This window comes from Osmerus mordax, chromosome 27, assembly GCF_038355195.1.
Source record: "Osmerus mordax isolate fOsmMor3 chromosome 27, fOsmMor3.pri, whole genome shotgun sequence".
Taxonomy (NCBI): Eukaryota; Metazoa; Chordata; class Actinopteri; order Osmeriformes; family Osmeridae; genus Osmerus; species Osmerus mordax.
This window is the reverse complement of record NC_090076.1, coordinates 5643252-5657586: the sequence shown is the minus strand read 5'-3', so window position 1 is coordinate 5657586 and position 14335 is coordinate 5643252. Positions and strand designations below refer to the sequence as shown.

General features: G+C 45.9%; 1 protein-coding gene across 1 annotated transcript; it reads right to left on the bottom strand.

Annotated features, from left to right (window-relative positions):
• Positions 1-1740: 1740 nt before the first annotated feature.
• si:ch73-389b16.1 (coiled-coil domain-containing protein 18) lies at positions 1741-13616 on the bottom strand. Its single transcript, XM_067230193.1, has 23 exons — positions 13470-13616; positions 13102-13211; positions 12830-12958; positions 12612-12708; positions 12202-12323; positions 11701-11994; positions 11588-11604; positions 11198-11415; positions 10950-11060; positions 10458-10589; positions 10210-10344; positions 9525-9641; positions 9190-9357; positions 8553-8695; positions 7215-7378; positions 6436-6649; positions 4515-4629; positions 4285-4401; positions 3996-4064; positions 2806-2946; positions 2515-2652; positions 2129-2341; positions 1741-2019 (listed from the first exon to the last, which is right to left on the bottom strand). Exons 1-23 carry the CDS (start codon positions 13614-13616, stop codon positions 1741-1743), a joined length of 3390 nt encoding a protein of 1129 aa, XP_067086294.1.
• Positions 13617-14335: the final 719 nt, after the last annotated feature.

The window sequence follows — 14335 nt, the reverse complement described above, 5'->3', positions numbered from 1 at the left end:
GTTGGATCCACACCCAGGAATTTTTTTAATTACTTCTCCAGTGTGCAGGCGCCTTTTCACAATCTACCACAATGTTTTATTACAAATCCACCTGCAGAACAGACCCATCTTGGCAGCTGACACAAATCTATGGCCAAGACACCAGCACCTAAAACCAGCGAGCTTTATTTTTAATATTCCTCATGAAATCCACCATGATCCGTCCTCTACACAGTTAAAATTGAATATGCAAGACAGTCTTATGTTATGTAACATGACTTACATTACAGATGTTGCCCATTCAGAGAGCGACGCATGGGGAAATAACATTTGAGTGCAAAAAACATCAGTTTGGCTCCTTGGATTAACCGAAACTGTGAATCAAGTTTGGTTGTGCGGAGCGACAAGCAAACGTCGTTTTGGACCAAAATAGAGAAAATCAGAAACCATAACACTGGACTGTAATTGAGATGAAGTCCCGTTTGTTGAACTGCTGATTAGATCACGTGTGAGGGCTGTGGATTTTGAGTAGGCTTGTTTAGTTATTTGTTTTAAGGGTGGGGCTGACAGCCTGCTATTGAGTAGGACTAGGCTGTCAGCTGCTGGGATATTTGGCCACTTTCGTGTCCCACGTGGCAACATGACAGAAAAGGAAGGCATGTGTTTACCCTGGAGTGACTAAGCCTCAGCGGTCGCCTCAGGTTTGGGTTGGGTCCATCACTCTTTCTTTCAAATAGCCCAATCAGCACATTCCGCCATTGTTATCTGTGCGCGCGCGTATGCACACGCTGGTTTACTCGGGCATACCACAGTTCACAAAGACATCTTCAGACACATCCACAGGCACCAACGAGAGCGCAGTTTGGTGTCAGACGCTTGCCCTGACTTGAATGTTATTTTATCGGATGTTCAAGTTGTGTAACTTGCGTAGGCCTAATGTGAAATCTGGCTGGGCAACAATGATAATTATAGGGATTCAACACATTGCAACATTTTACTGTAAGTTGGGGAGTTCCTAGTCCTAGCAACCTTATGTGATGGAAATGTACTATGGAACACCCCACTTTGGCAGTGGTGAAAACTGCATATAAATCTACGTACCGTCATAGTACCACAGCATCATGGAGTTGAAAACAGTCAGTACTCCATTGTCTCTGCGATGCTAGCTAACACTACTCCAAGGACTCATGAAGATTTGGAAGAAGCATTAGGACAAAATGGGCAGCAGATGCTTCAATGCTTTAATTTCCTGCAGCATCCCTTTCCGCTGCATGAAAAAAAGCAATATAGCACAGATCTTTTGGTAGAGTCATACACGGGTGTAACGCAATGCCTCTGGCATAAGGATCTGCCACGTTTCATGGTAGGTCAAAGTCGGTCATTAGCAGTATAATCCTATCTGTACATTTAGTCATTATCTGTAAAAACAGTGGTGTTGGTCAGACCAGTTGAGTGTCTGAACCAATGAAAAAGAAGACCAAAAAAGCAGGACATAAAGAGATGTCTTAATTCCTGAATAAACAACACTGTTTAAAAAGATGTTGGCCCATTGCATTTAATAATTTATTTGGAAATAAAAAAGATAAAGGCTCTCAGATTAACTGGTAAACTATGCAAATTTTTGAAGCTACGCATATCTAATATAAAGACATCAGGAGAACAATGATGGCCAACTGAACTCACTGCCAAAATAATTTTACGATCAAATCAACGGAAATATAGTCATCTACAGTGGTAAAAAAAAAAAAAAAGATTGAGCACTCATTCGTGAGCACATTCAGCACTTATGCACACTCTGGAACAGTCCGTCACGTTACAGAACAGTGGTGTGGTGTGCTGGTCGGCGTGGTCCCCTTGCTTGTCCGTCACTTGGATGGAGAGCCAGGCGTTGTCGTCGTTCTTCCCCTGCAGGGGTAACGGGGTGCTCCCAGCGCTGGCGTGGCCTGCGGCGGCCAGGCCTGAGCGCGCTGCCATGCTGCGGAGCTCAGAGGCTCTCTCCCGGCTGGAGATCTTGGCCTTCAGACGAGTGACTTCCGACTCCTACGACGAGACAAATCCCCACAGGTGGATTTCACCTACATAACCCTGACGGGTCCAACACTTGGCTATGGTACGTGCCACGAGGCCGGAGACCCCTCTGCGATCGTACCTTGATGAGCAAGGTCTCGTTGGTGCTTTGGAGCAGCCGCTCGCGAGCCTGCAGTTCAGCCAGCAGGGCGGAGGTGTTGCCCTGGGAGTCCTCCAGACACGCCCTCGTCTGCTGCAGGTCGTAGGCCAGCTGGTCCTGGGAGCAGCGGAGGGTGTTGGAGACACACTCCGAAGCCTTGAGCACCTCCGCCTGGCTCTCCTGGAGCGCGGACAACTACAACACAAACCAATCCAAAACTGTGGATTACTTTCAAAACAAAGACTGTTGCAAGCAAATCACTCAACCCTTTGTCTCTACGTTAGTCCAATAGCAGTACAGGGTTTGAGTAAAATGATGAATCTGTGGAATGGTAAATTGCATTAACGTTATAACCGTCAAGGCACTACCTCATTCAGATGCAGTCTTTTGACTGTGTCCAGTTCTTGCCTGAGGACCGACACAGTGGCCTGTGTCCTGATCTCTGTCTGGGCGGCCTGCTCCATGACCTTGGCCAGCGTCTCCTTCAGATCCCTGGCCTGGAACTCCTAACCAGACCCCCGCAACCAGAAACAAAACGAGAACCGTGATCCACCACACAAGCAACTCACCGTGTTACCGTGCTGTAAGTATGAACCCATTGGAAATAGTCTTCACGTGTGTTTTTGGTTAGCTGTGATTTGTGTCGCGTCATCGCTAACCGTTTCCTGACCAAACTGGGTGCTTTCCTCCAGCTGTGTCGCCAGGCTCTCACAGCGACTCCTCATCTCCTGCAGGCTCTGCCCGGTCAGGTGCAGCTTCTCCCTACACAAACGTAGCTGCTGGCTCTGAACTAGGACTTCCTGGTGGCCAGAACAGAAAAGCTATATCCCCCAAAGTTTTCGATCATTTGCAAGATATGTGACTACTACACTATCATTTACATGTATTCATTTAGCAGACGCTTTTATCGAAAGCGACTTCCAAGAGTGAGCTTTACAAAAAGTGCATAGGTCACTGATCATAAACAACCCAAAAACATTGCGGGTAGCAATGAGTCATGTTTTCGTACACAGAACATGACTCAATATGGCACTGTCACAATCCCATTTATAGAATCCGAAGCAAGAATGTAGTCTTACCAAAAGATTCTGTTTATGTATACATGTTTTGTGTACAGCGGAAGGATAATTATAAGAGAATAACAGTGGCCATTGTTCTGTTAATACTTTTTTCCCCGACTTCTATTGTCAATCTACGGCTGTAAGGCCAGGGAATCTATCATTTCTCTGACAGTGTATTGTATTCTGCAACCAAGACATACCAAACATCTCACCAGAAGTACCACCTGTTGTTTAGTAGAGATTTACAGCTTGTATGCCCACTCCCAAAGCTTCAACATCAGCTCCCAAAGTGTAGTCATTATGGAAGACTTAAGTGAGTGAACTGATTAAATTAGAGGGTTTAGATTGTGTGTATGTGTTGTGGAGTCATTTTGAATCCAGCGTTGGGTAACTAGCCTGTCATTGTGGCCGGCACATACATTAATTTACACATTCCCCCTTGTGTGAAACCACAAACAACAGCTTCTGTACAACATCTTCCTCTGGACATGCCGGTGAGTTTGTTACAATAACAAAGGTGGGTTTGGATGGTGTGGCAGATGTGAAGTGGCCGAACTTGATTAAACAAATAATGCATCCAGAGAATTCTGGTTAGAGCAACCACATGCACAAGTCACTACACGCTGTACTGTGATTTGTTCCATACTAAGATCCACTTAATTCCCCGTGTGGATAGTGAAACGTTACAAGATTTGAGCAAGACCACATCTCCGGGCGGGTCAACAAATGCGACACGAAAGAAGTGCATTTGTCTCATACACTGTTGTCTCGACGACTCATGACAGTACCTGTTGCACATCCTCTTTCGATTGCAGTTGGGTCTTAATCAACTCCAGCCTCTCAGTCAGAAACTCTATCTGTCATTAAAAAACAAAACAACGTAAAAGCTCATCTGACCATTGAACAACATCAGGTGTTATTTTTGGTCCATTCCTCAAGCGTTGCTAAAGTGGCCATAAAACATTTTGAACCATAAAAAACAAGCAACCATAAAAATGTTGTACATTGTCGTCCCCTGACAGATCTTATGGATATCTCCGACTCCCCCCAATTAGCAAGTGGATGAGAAGAGTTGACCTGCGTTGCCTTCTCCTGGGCCTCTCTTTGGGAGGTCTCCAGCGCCCCCTGTTGGAGAATTAGCTTCTGCTCGAGGTCCTGTTTATAGTTCTCGACCGTGACCGCTAGGTGTTCCAGCTTAAAGGTATGGACAAACAAATGAAGTTTGGGCTCTTTGATATGAAACATCTTTTGTCAGAGAAACTTTCATTATTGCACTGGATTATTTGTCCCCTACTACTCTGTTGCACCTGTAGTGATTTTTGCTGCAGCTCGTCGTTTGTCTCTCTACTGGTCGTGTTATGAACCTCCTGTTGCTTTCCCTCCAGCTCCCTACGAGTCAGTTCCAGCTCTTTCTGACTCTCCCTGGCAGGACAATTCTCACAGACAGACACACGCGCACACACACACACACACAACACACACAGGAACCCAAGTTACTATCACACTTGTAACGGTAATACCTTCTCATCACGGTAAATCGTTTGGTTACGAACATGCGACGAATACTTTGTCAAAGGTGTCATTATTCCAAAGCAAAGCGTGGGCTATGCCAAAGCTGTTAGCCATTCAGCACATTGACAGATTGGCTTGTGCACAGCAGCTGATGGCCCAAAGGCTCAGAGCGTGTGATGGTGTTCTTGAGCTTAATTTAGTCTGACCACACATTTGCCACAGGAAAGAGTCAGAGCTCGAAGCGCATGGAGGAAACTCAGCTGATTTGCCAGTGGGAACAATAACACAACTGCACCCTGTGGGGGGGTGAACACAGACTCATCAGACGGAAAACACATAACATCTATTCATACCCTTCAAGAGAGATGTGCAAAACACATTAACGATCGAACTGACCATGAACAGAGAGGAGTGTTGATCCAGCTGGTGACAAATATAGAAATAGCTCATTTAGATGCGAGCACAGCGCAAATGTTCATTATCATTTTTTTGGACCACAGACTATAGCTGTGACAGCTGAGTCAGTTGTCTTGGCGACGTCTCAATTTGAACCTAAAGGTCACGTGCTGTGTGACAAGCTGGAAGCAGAACTGTCGAGTGGTGGTCATCGGGTCAGCCGTTCGCAACAAGTGTGGCGTTAATGTCTTCGCTCCTGAAGGACTTTCGATCGAAATGGTGCTTCGGAAGAACATCAAAGATCATGGAAGACTCAACCATTGCTTAGTTTAATGAAACAATATGAAAAGGCCTGATCTCTAGGATGACCATGGAAAATTCTCCAAATAAAAATCAATATCACACCGATATTTTCTTTTCATAAAGCCAGGAGGGCAAACAGTACTGTAAATAGGTCAAAGACAAGCCTTACTGAACTTCATACAACATAATAAGCCTGTTGAACTGTTGAAGAATTCTTGGTGATTGCGAAGAACACAACTAAGAGATTACACTTATTACACATGTTTAGATTATATCACTCCACGGATCTAGTTAGATGGGGAAAGAAGACAAGGGCCAGGCATTAGAAAATCATTTTCGTGAGTAAAGGAATGAAAGGTCATCACCACAGACATGACTATCACAGTTAGGGTTAGTTACCATACCTTGGCTTGTGGGATTGTATGTTATTCTCAAAATGTTTGGACTGGAGCAAATATGTGTATAAATATGTCTATTTTTACATAAATATTACATAAAAATTACATAAACAAGAAAAGACAATGTTGGGAAGACAAGCTCATAAGTTCACGACAACAAATATCAGACCTTGTAAATTGATGTGAAAGCTAAATCTGTATACCGAGAGAAGAACATTGTTCGTTTTCATCGTGTAGGACAATGATCGGAAATACACGCACTTACGCGGTCATTTCTTCAATAATATTTCAGCAACATGAGTGCGCTACAGGTAAAAGTCTTCAAATACAGCGTTGTGTTTGCCAAGCTTTGCATATTACAGTCCCAGGGACCAGGAGGAAGAGAGGAGGGGTGAGGAGGACCAGCTTTGAGCTTGGACCTTCCAGAACCTTCCAGAAAGGGGGGGGGGGGGGGTTTGGCTGGGCATCTTGCCAGACCTCAGCCCGGCTTAACTGGATGTGAAGGATCGCAACAGAGATCCACTGTAGATTGGTGGGGTGACTAGTGGGGCACAAGGGGGCCGGGGCGCCATCTAATCCCAGCAGGGAATTGAGGGGGGGATGGGGGTCGTAGGCTCACCTGAGCCCTGCGGCCAGTTTATCCATGGCGGCTTTGCGCTCCTCGGCCTTCTGCTGGGAGCGGCGCAGCACGTTGCGGAGCTCCTGGAGGTGGTCCAGGGTGTCCACCAGCTCGCCCCGCACCGTCTTCATCTGGCTCTCCAGCATCTGCGTGTGGTGGAGGGAGTTCCTCCGGTCGCGCCGGCTGCAGCGCACCCTCTCCTCCAGGTCCTCCACTGGCCCCCGGCCCCCCCGGGAACAAGATCACAGCCGGTCACTCACAAGGTCAGGAAGATACATGAGGGGGGTTAGGAGACCAAGGGTTGCTAAGCGTGTTATGTATTTTCCAGGGGAGCTCGAATAAATGTCGGCCATAGCCTCACCTTTTACTGTTACACCTTTTATTTAATTTGTTATTACAACCTCCGGGTCGTGATTTTTGTGTGTCCCTTTCGGCACTGACAGGATCTCACAGAGCTTTCATCTGAGATATAAGACTCATATTTGCCCAACATGGCTCCGAGCCCTAGCAAGACAGCCTCAAAAACTGCCGAACTGAGCTGCTTAAATGACACCGAGAGCTTGAGATCTAATCACGATCAGAGGAACACAAAAGGTACTTTATGTCTATCGTTTTCTTACAGTGAAAAGTCCTACACGAGGGTAACAAACGTGAATAATTCTCCCATGACAGTGAACGCAGTGGACGGTGGGAGGGGAGCGTTCAGGGCACAGACGGGCTGACTGCGAGAAGGCGATACAGACCCATGTTGTCGGTCCCGCTGGGCGTGCTCTCCGCGCTGCTCTCACTCTTCTTGTCCAGCAGGCCCTTGGTCTCCTGCAGCATCTTCTCCATCTTGGCCAGCTCGCAAGCCTTGGTGTCGCTGTCCCGGCGGATCTTCAAGAGCTCCTGCTCCTTCTCGGTCAGCTCGCCGCGAAACCTGTTCATGTCTCCTGTCAACTGCCTGCGGGACCAAGAAGAAGAAAAAAAACCCGGATCTCAACGCACGCTCGGGGTCCTCGACGCAGCGGAGCTGAACCCACGACAGCGGTCAGCCGGCTTCACTGAACACCGTCCGTTTCGCTGACGCGTCGACGTCGGCTCCGAGTACGCCGCTTCCACGCTAGATTTGGACGGCGACGGCTGAGAACGCGACCTGGAATGCTGTAAACCTGCTGTGCCCTTTGGAAGTTCTCTGGAGGGACAATGTTCTCTCCAGTGAGCTACAGAGTGTGGTACATGTTCATTCCCAGTTATGTGTGGAACTGACTGAGAGGCTCTGTCTTTTATACAAGGCTGGCACATGACACCAAAAGACCGGCAAATTCACGATAGATAACTACAACCAGACGAGTCATGAGACAGCCCTGCTACCCTGGAGCTCATTGACATTTTACACTAGTTCAGCACAGTCCAGCAACCTGCTGTACCAAGTATTATCAGAATGGGCATATTTTACTCGCTCAATAAACCTCTACTTTGGATGTTCAATCTAAACATGTGACAGACACAAGAACCTCACAAGCTATTATTTTAGCCACAAAAAAAGGTCCTATTCTCCAGTTCCAATGTTATTATGGGATGTTTCCAGGGCAGAATCTCTGTGTAACAGGGACATGAAATATCCCCGTAACATCGATGTTCCCCCTCAAGAACGGCCTCAGGCTTGTCAGAGTTGAAACTCCAGGACCGAGAGCTCAAATAAAAGACGTGCTCAAGGTACAGAATAAGAAACATATCGACTTGGTTCGAATTCGTTCGGGCTCCAGTGGAACCGTGTGCACCACTGTCATCACATGATTCCAGAGACACTGGCTACAGTCATTCCAGGGCGCAGGGATAAAAGGACCAAGAAGTTCACAATGTGCCCTGTGCTTTGGGCCACTTGTGTTTGCTGCTCGAGAAAAAACACAAATGAAGCGTGACTGTGTATAACAGTGTTTTAGAAAAACACAATAGAGTGGCGAAAAAGGGGAAAACGTGGACATTCGTTACAAGTTATTACCCATCAGCTCTCTGACGAAGAAATGAGTTACTGAGGGAAGCGGCGGGCGGTGGATCTATATAAGCCCACGTGCCACATGGTGATTGGGTTCGCTAGGGGAGGAACAGAGTGCAGCAGAGGAAATGCCACTCACTTGACATCGGTGGAGAGTTGGAGGGCCTCTTTCTCACGCCTCTCTGCCAGCTGACTGGCCTCCAGGGCTCGGTCCTCCATGTCCCTCAGCTCCCTGCAGGCTTTGGCCTTCTCTTTCTCCAGCGTCCTCTGCAGGTGGGAGACCTTGAGAGGGGAGACAAGCCGACACGAAACCATGAGGAACTAACTGGTACCAGCTATCGAATAATAAGATTGTATCGTGTCAACAACATTCCAGAGGTAAAACCGCCACTTAGGGGCCGGAACTTGCATTTCAACAAGCGGTCCTTTTAGTTGCTGTGAGCAGTAGGGCGTTATCAATCGGAACTTGTCCATCCACGTTGAACAATGTTTCATAAGACACACAAGCACAAGTGTACACACAGTACACTTGTGCACAACTGGACGTGGAAAGGATGAAAACAAATCTTCTGCCTGGGGGGGGGGGGGGGGGTTCAGTATCTGGACAACCTACAAAAGCATGCTGTGTTTTCATAATACAATAACTGATGATTGCCGGGATACAGGCACACTCGCAGTGCTCTCTGCGTCTCGGATATTAAACAAAGATCCATTACTAGAATCCATGGTGGGGGGGGGGGGGGGGGGGTTTCTCTATCTGATGTGGCAGGCAGTACCTGTTCTAGTAACTGTGATTGGCTGTCCTCAAGTTCAGAGATTTTAGAGGCACTTTGCTGCTGCGTGGATTGCTGCCTCTGGATTTGGTGTTGAAGCTGATGGACCTGCTCATTGGAGTTCTGGAACTGATTGGAACTGTTCCTCACCTCCACCTGCAGCGCCTCCAACTGGACACAAAAGGAATCGCACACGAATGCCATTGTTTGTAAGGGGTTTTCGGATGAACTCTGGTGTATTGTCCCACCCACATCAGGCAACTCCCTCCCAATTGGATCCATTGTGCGATCAAGCTTTAGAGAAGCGGAGCAAAATTGCTGTGGTCTTCACATTCTACCTCTTTGGTTTTCGTTTCCAGCTCTCTGTCATACCGGTTCTTGGCTCCCTGAATCTGCTCCATGCAGCCGTTTAACTCCTCTTGGCATGTCGACAGAGCTGACTCCAAAAACCTCACCTAGGCCGAGACAAATAAGTCAATCTGAATACATACCAGGCCTCTTTTCTTCGATTTTGAGGGACTCAAATCATTGCCATGTGTGCTGTGTACAATGCCTTGACAAGAGACTGACTTTGGTAGTGGACTGTGTTCCCTGAGATTTAAGAGATAGCAAGTCCTCCTGGTCTTGTATGGCTTTCATCTCGATTTCCTAAAATGTAACAAAACTGAACGGTTAGTGTATTAGGACTGAACATACAGACAGTTTTTCAAACAAGTCCAGTGACTGGGAAGTTGACCAAAAAGTAAATCCACATAAGATAGTTGTTCAGTCCTCTATGGTTTATAACCATCACACAAGGCCTTTACTGTCCAAAGCTGGAATTCCCATGGAGTCCATTGGGGAATTTCAAAATAGGCCATCGAGGCATATACAGTATGGCCAATAGTGTATGAAAAGGACTGTGTCAATGTAGAACAGGCACGTGACAAGGCCTTCGAGCTGAATAACTAGGACAAGCTGGACAATAAGACAAGGGTACAGCAAGGTAAATTGTGTATGTGTGTGTGTGTGTGCGCAGCGGACTTGTGTGAGCTTGCTGAGAGAAGTCTGAAGTCTGTCAGCTTTCTGAAGGTACTCTTCTTTCTCCCGTTGTGCTGAGGAGTAGTCGTTCTCCAGCTTCGCTAGCTGAGCCTGTTTCTGGTCCAGGGAAAACTGCAACTATATTTGGGCAGGCAACATTAGCATTTCTGTCAAAATGGTGACACTGGGTCAATAATTGAATAGTCTGAATAAACATGAAAATGAAGGCATCGAACACACACCAAACCTACTTTTGTTATTTTATCCTCCTGCTCCAAACATTTGTCTGTGCTTATCCTCTGGGATTCTTCTAGTGCCTCCTGCAAGTCCCTCGTCTTTTGTTCCAGAGTGTTTTTAAACTCTTGCGTGCTGGTGCTCTTTTCCTACGACATACACAAGCAAACATTTTTTCTGACATTTTTTTTGTAATATTTGTATTTTTGTATTTTTATATTGTAATTGGCAACTTATATTTTATTTTATTGTATATTTAATTATATATTGTAATCCCACTTAGTACTGCTAGTTTATGTACCCTTAGTATAGTTAGTCCACATATTTAAATTTTAGGTATATGTTTATTGTATGCACCTTCCTGCCAAAGCAAATTCCTTGTCTGTGCAAACTTTCATGGCGAATAAATCCCATTCTGATTCTGATTCAAAGATCAATGTGCGTGACGGATGCCGTCGCGACCCCGTGACACGCGTGTCCGAGGTGTCCCCTGCGCTTCTCAAACTCACCAGCAGGTTGTGCTCGAGATCCGTATTCCTCTCCACGGCATGCAAGACCGCGATTTCCTTCGCCTCTAGTTGCTTCTCGGTAGCCTCCAGGAGAGAGCTCTTCCTCTTTAACTGCGAAGCGAAAGATTAGCTGAAAACGCTCCGAAATACAGAGTTCTATTTCAACTCCCGATTTCAAAATAACATGGCAAGGAACCTCTCAGCCTGCTTGCCGGTGCGAGAGTGACGTATTTCGCGTGTGTCCTCACTTCCATCTCCAGCTGTGCGATGTCCGACGTCCTGTCCTGGAGCTCGGCGTGGAGTTTCCGGAGCTGCTGGTCTTGCTGGGTCACGTCGCTTTGCAGGACGCGCGTCTCTTCTTGAGCCTGACTCAGATTCTCCTGAAGTCCGGTAGCCACGGCTGCCTGTCTGCTTTTCTCCTGCTCCATGACACGGAGCACAGGCAGGAGACGTTGGTACTGCTCCCCTGTGACACCATGAACACACACACACACACACGCAAGCACACACAGGAACTAGAAACGAGTCCCTTTCAACGCAGTGATTTACAGTGTGCTGTGCTGGACGACACAATATCACCTGGCTTGAGATTAAGATGATCGGAAGATACCCTGGGAAGAAGACATGGATTGGCACACAATGCTCCTCCTCCGCCCTGCAACAAAACCACACAGTCACCTATGGAGGGCTAGGACATACACCAGGTGAACGTATAACCCCTCAACATGGGGCGAGGAGTTCTACTTGTCACTTCACCTCTCTGAGATGCAGCGAGCATACGATTGCCTCTAGGCTAGCCAGTTCAGCTTTGGTCTGTTGGACCCCTCTCTGACTCTGCTCCAGCATGTTCTCCTGGCTGCGGTTTAGCTTCTGCAGGCCCCTGTTCTCCGTCCTCAACTCTTCCAGATCTTTCTTAGCCACCTCCATCTCACTCAGCCTCCTCTCCAGCAAGCCGCTCTTGCTGGACGCCTCTTTCAGTTGCAAGCGCAGGGTGTCCATCTCCTCACTCGCAGCCTTCATTTTATCCAAGTCCTCCTTCAACTGGCTAATTAAGTAAATGTAATATTTTTTACACCCTTCTATACCTTAAGGTTTGCTTATCACGGCAGTATCCATCATTTAAGGCTATACTCCTAAGTAACTCTGTAATTCATGGGGGCGTCTTATAAATGGTATTATTTGAAGCAGAAGATTTTGTGCCTACAATCGTTCAGTATTGTTGTGTAAAAAAAAAAATGCCCCGGCTACCTACCCCATCAGCAGACTCATGTTGTCCTTCTTTTGTTCAAGATGAGAGCACTTCTTCTCCCATGACTCACGATCTTTATCACATCGAACAAGAGCCTCCTTCAATTTGCTTTCACTTTCCAACACCTACAAAACAGTGTCCGTTTAGATAACTGCTGATACAAACAAACCAACAAAAAGACAAAAAGGAAACGCTGACTCGGACCAATTTACATTTACATTTTACATTTAGTCATTTAGCAGACGCTCTTATCCAGAGCGACTTACAGTAAGAGACATTTCCCCCGAGGCAAGTAGGGTAAAGTGCCTTGCCCAAGGCACAACGTCATTGGCACGGGCGGGTCCCTAACCGCTCAGCCACCTGACTACCTAATTTACAAAAACGATAAAGCTGAAAATGCATTCGTCTTTTACCTTTTTCAGTTTATCTGCCACATCTTCCTTGAACCCCTGGAGTGCAGATGACTGCCTTTCAGCATCAATGATAGCATCATTTCTTTGCTGTTCAGCTCTTTGGGGGTGAAAGAGGAGTCACTTTTGTAGACGAGACCAAAACACAAACAGAGTGCTTCACAGTGATCAATTGTGGATGTGATACATTTTATAATAGGTCTATAATTGCAAGACATTACCTTTTCTCCAGGTCTGTTCTGTCTTCCAATTCAACTCTTACCACTGTTAACTCTTCTTTCAGTTTGTCAACAAGTCTGCACCTCATCTCCAGATCTGCTCGAGTCTCTTCTAGCTTCTTCTCCGTATCCCTTGGAGATTGGAAGTGCAACTATCACAGTTTTCTAATAGACCATTTCTATTTTCAACCAAATAGAAATGGAAAATCTTACCTTTCCTTACCTGCCCAATGCCAAACTGAGCTGACAAACTTCCACCTTCCACCAAATCTTACCTGAGTGCTTGGACTTGGGCCTCAACCTCAGCCTCAAGACTCTCTATTTCGTCTTTCATCTGGGACACACATGATGACCTTGACCCCACAGTGGAACCTAGAACCAGTACCTTTCCAAATGAAGAGAGATGCAATGTTTGGGGATGTGTGTCAATTAAACCTCCATAAACTGTCTGCATTCAACCATTTTATATTTAATGACATAGACCTTGGTTGGTAAACAGAAACAGTCTACAGTGAACTACAGTCTGTAGGTCAATATGTGAATATATGCAGCATATTGCAAAGATTGACAATGTGACTATGGGGAAAGTATTGAGAACAGGTTTGAAAACAGTTTGAGGTGTGGGTAGACATGCGGGTTGTACTTTGGTTTTGGAGCTGGCAAGTTCGAGATGTGCTGCTTCCAGCTCAGTAATCAGTTGTTTGTTCTCCGTGACCAGAGAGGAATTCTCTTCCTCCACTGAGCTTAATCTTCTCCTGAGCTGTGAGTTTTTGGCCTCTAGTTCCCTCATTGATAAATGATGAACAGGAGGAGCAGACTAAAAAGATTTCCACACTTAAACACTTCAAGCTTTTTCAATAGTAATACAACGAGAATGAGCATGGGGGTAATCCAAAAAATAAATGCCCCAGGTTTTGTAAATTAGGTAGCCTAGTTCAATTAACTCTACTGTTCAGGATACAGCGAAGCATTCTTTCCTCACCATAATAAGTTGTGTTGCACTGCTACATAGTCTGCGTTCCGCCATCCTTTTATCAAGATGAGGGTTATGTTGAGTCATGACGATTAATTTGTCACTTGAAATATGAAAAATAGCTCTCAGTTTTATGTTGCCAGATTAAAAAAAATACTTTCCCCCCCGTAACTATTAGCAACCAAATTGTTGCCGGAAGCTGCTAGTACCAACTTGACAAAGACGCAGAATACATCGGTTCAGACTAAGATATCTAATATTTACATTACACTTGCAAAAGGTAAACGTTTTTGTTAAGATTACAATTTGAATACCTGTCAAGACTTTTTAGCGAATATAATATTTGAATAGATAAATGTATAACAAGCTACATAGCTTGCAGTAGACTTCTCTTCGAACGCTAACTAGCTAGTCTACTGTAGCTAGTCTAACTTTTTTTTTCTCTCTGCTGAGTGCTACTAGTAGCTCTAGCAATTCCGCAATCTGCGCTATAGCAAAGTTAAACGTGATACAATATATCTTAGTATTGCTTTAAA

Coding starts and splice junctions, on each gene's coding strand:
- si:ch73-389b16.1 (XM_067230193.1), bottom strand. CDS start 13,616: ATGAGGGAACTAGAGGCCAAAAACTCACAGCTCAGGAGAAGATTAAGC. Junction 4,630..6,435: donor AAACTGGCCGCAGGGCTCAG/GTGAGCCTACGA, acceptor TTGTCCTGCCAG/GGAGAGTCAGAAAGAGCTGG. Junction 4,402..4,514: donor TGCAGCAAAAATCACTACAG/GTGCAACAGAGT, acceptor CATACCTTTAAG/CTGGAACACCTAGCGGTCAC.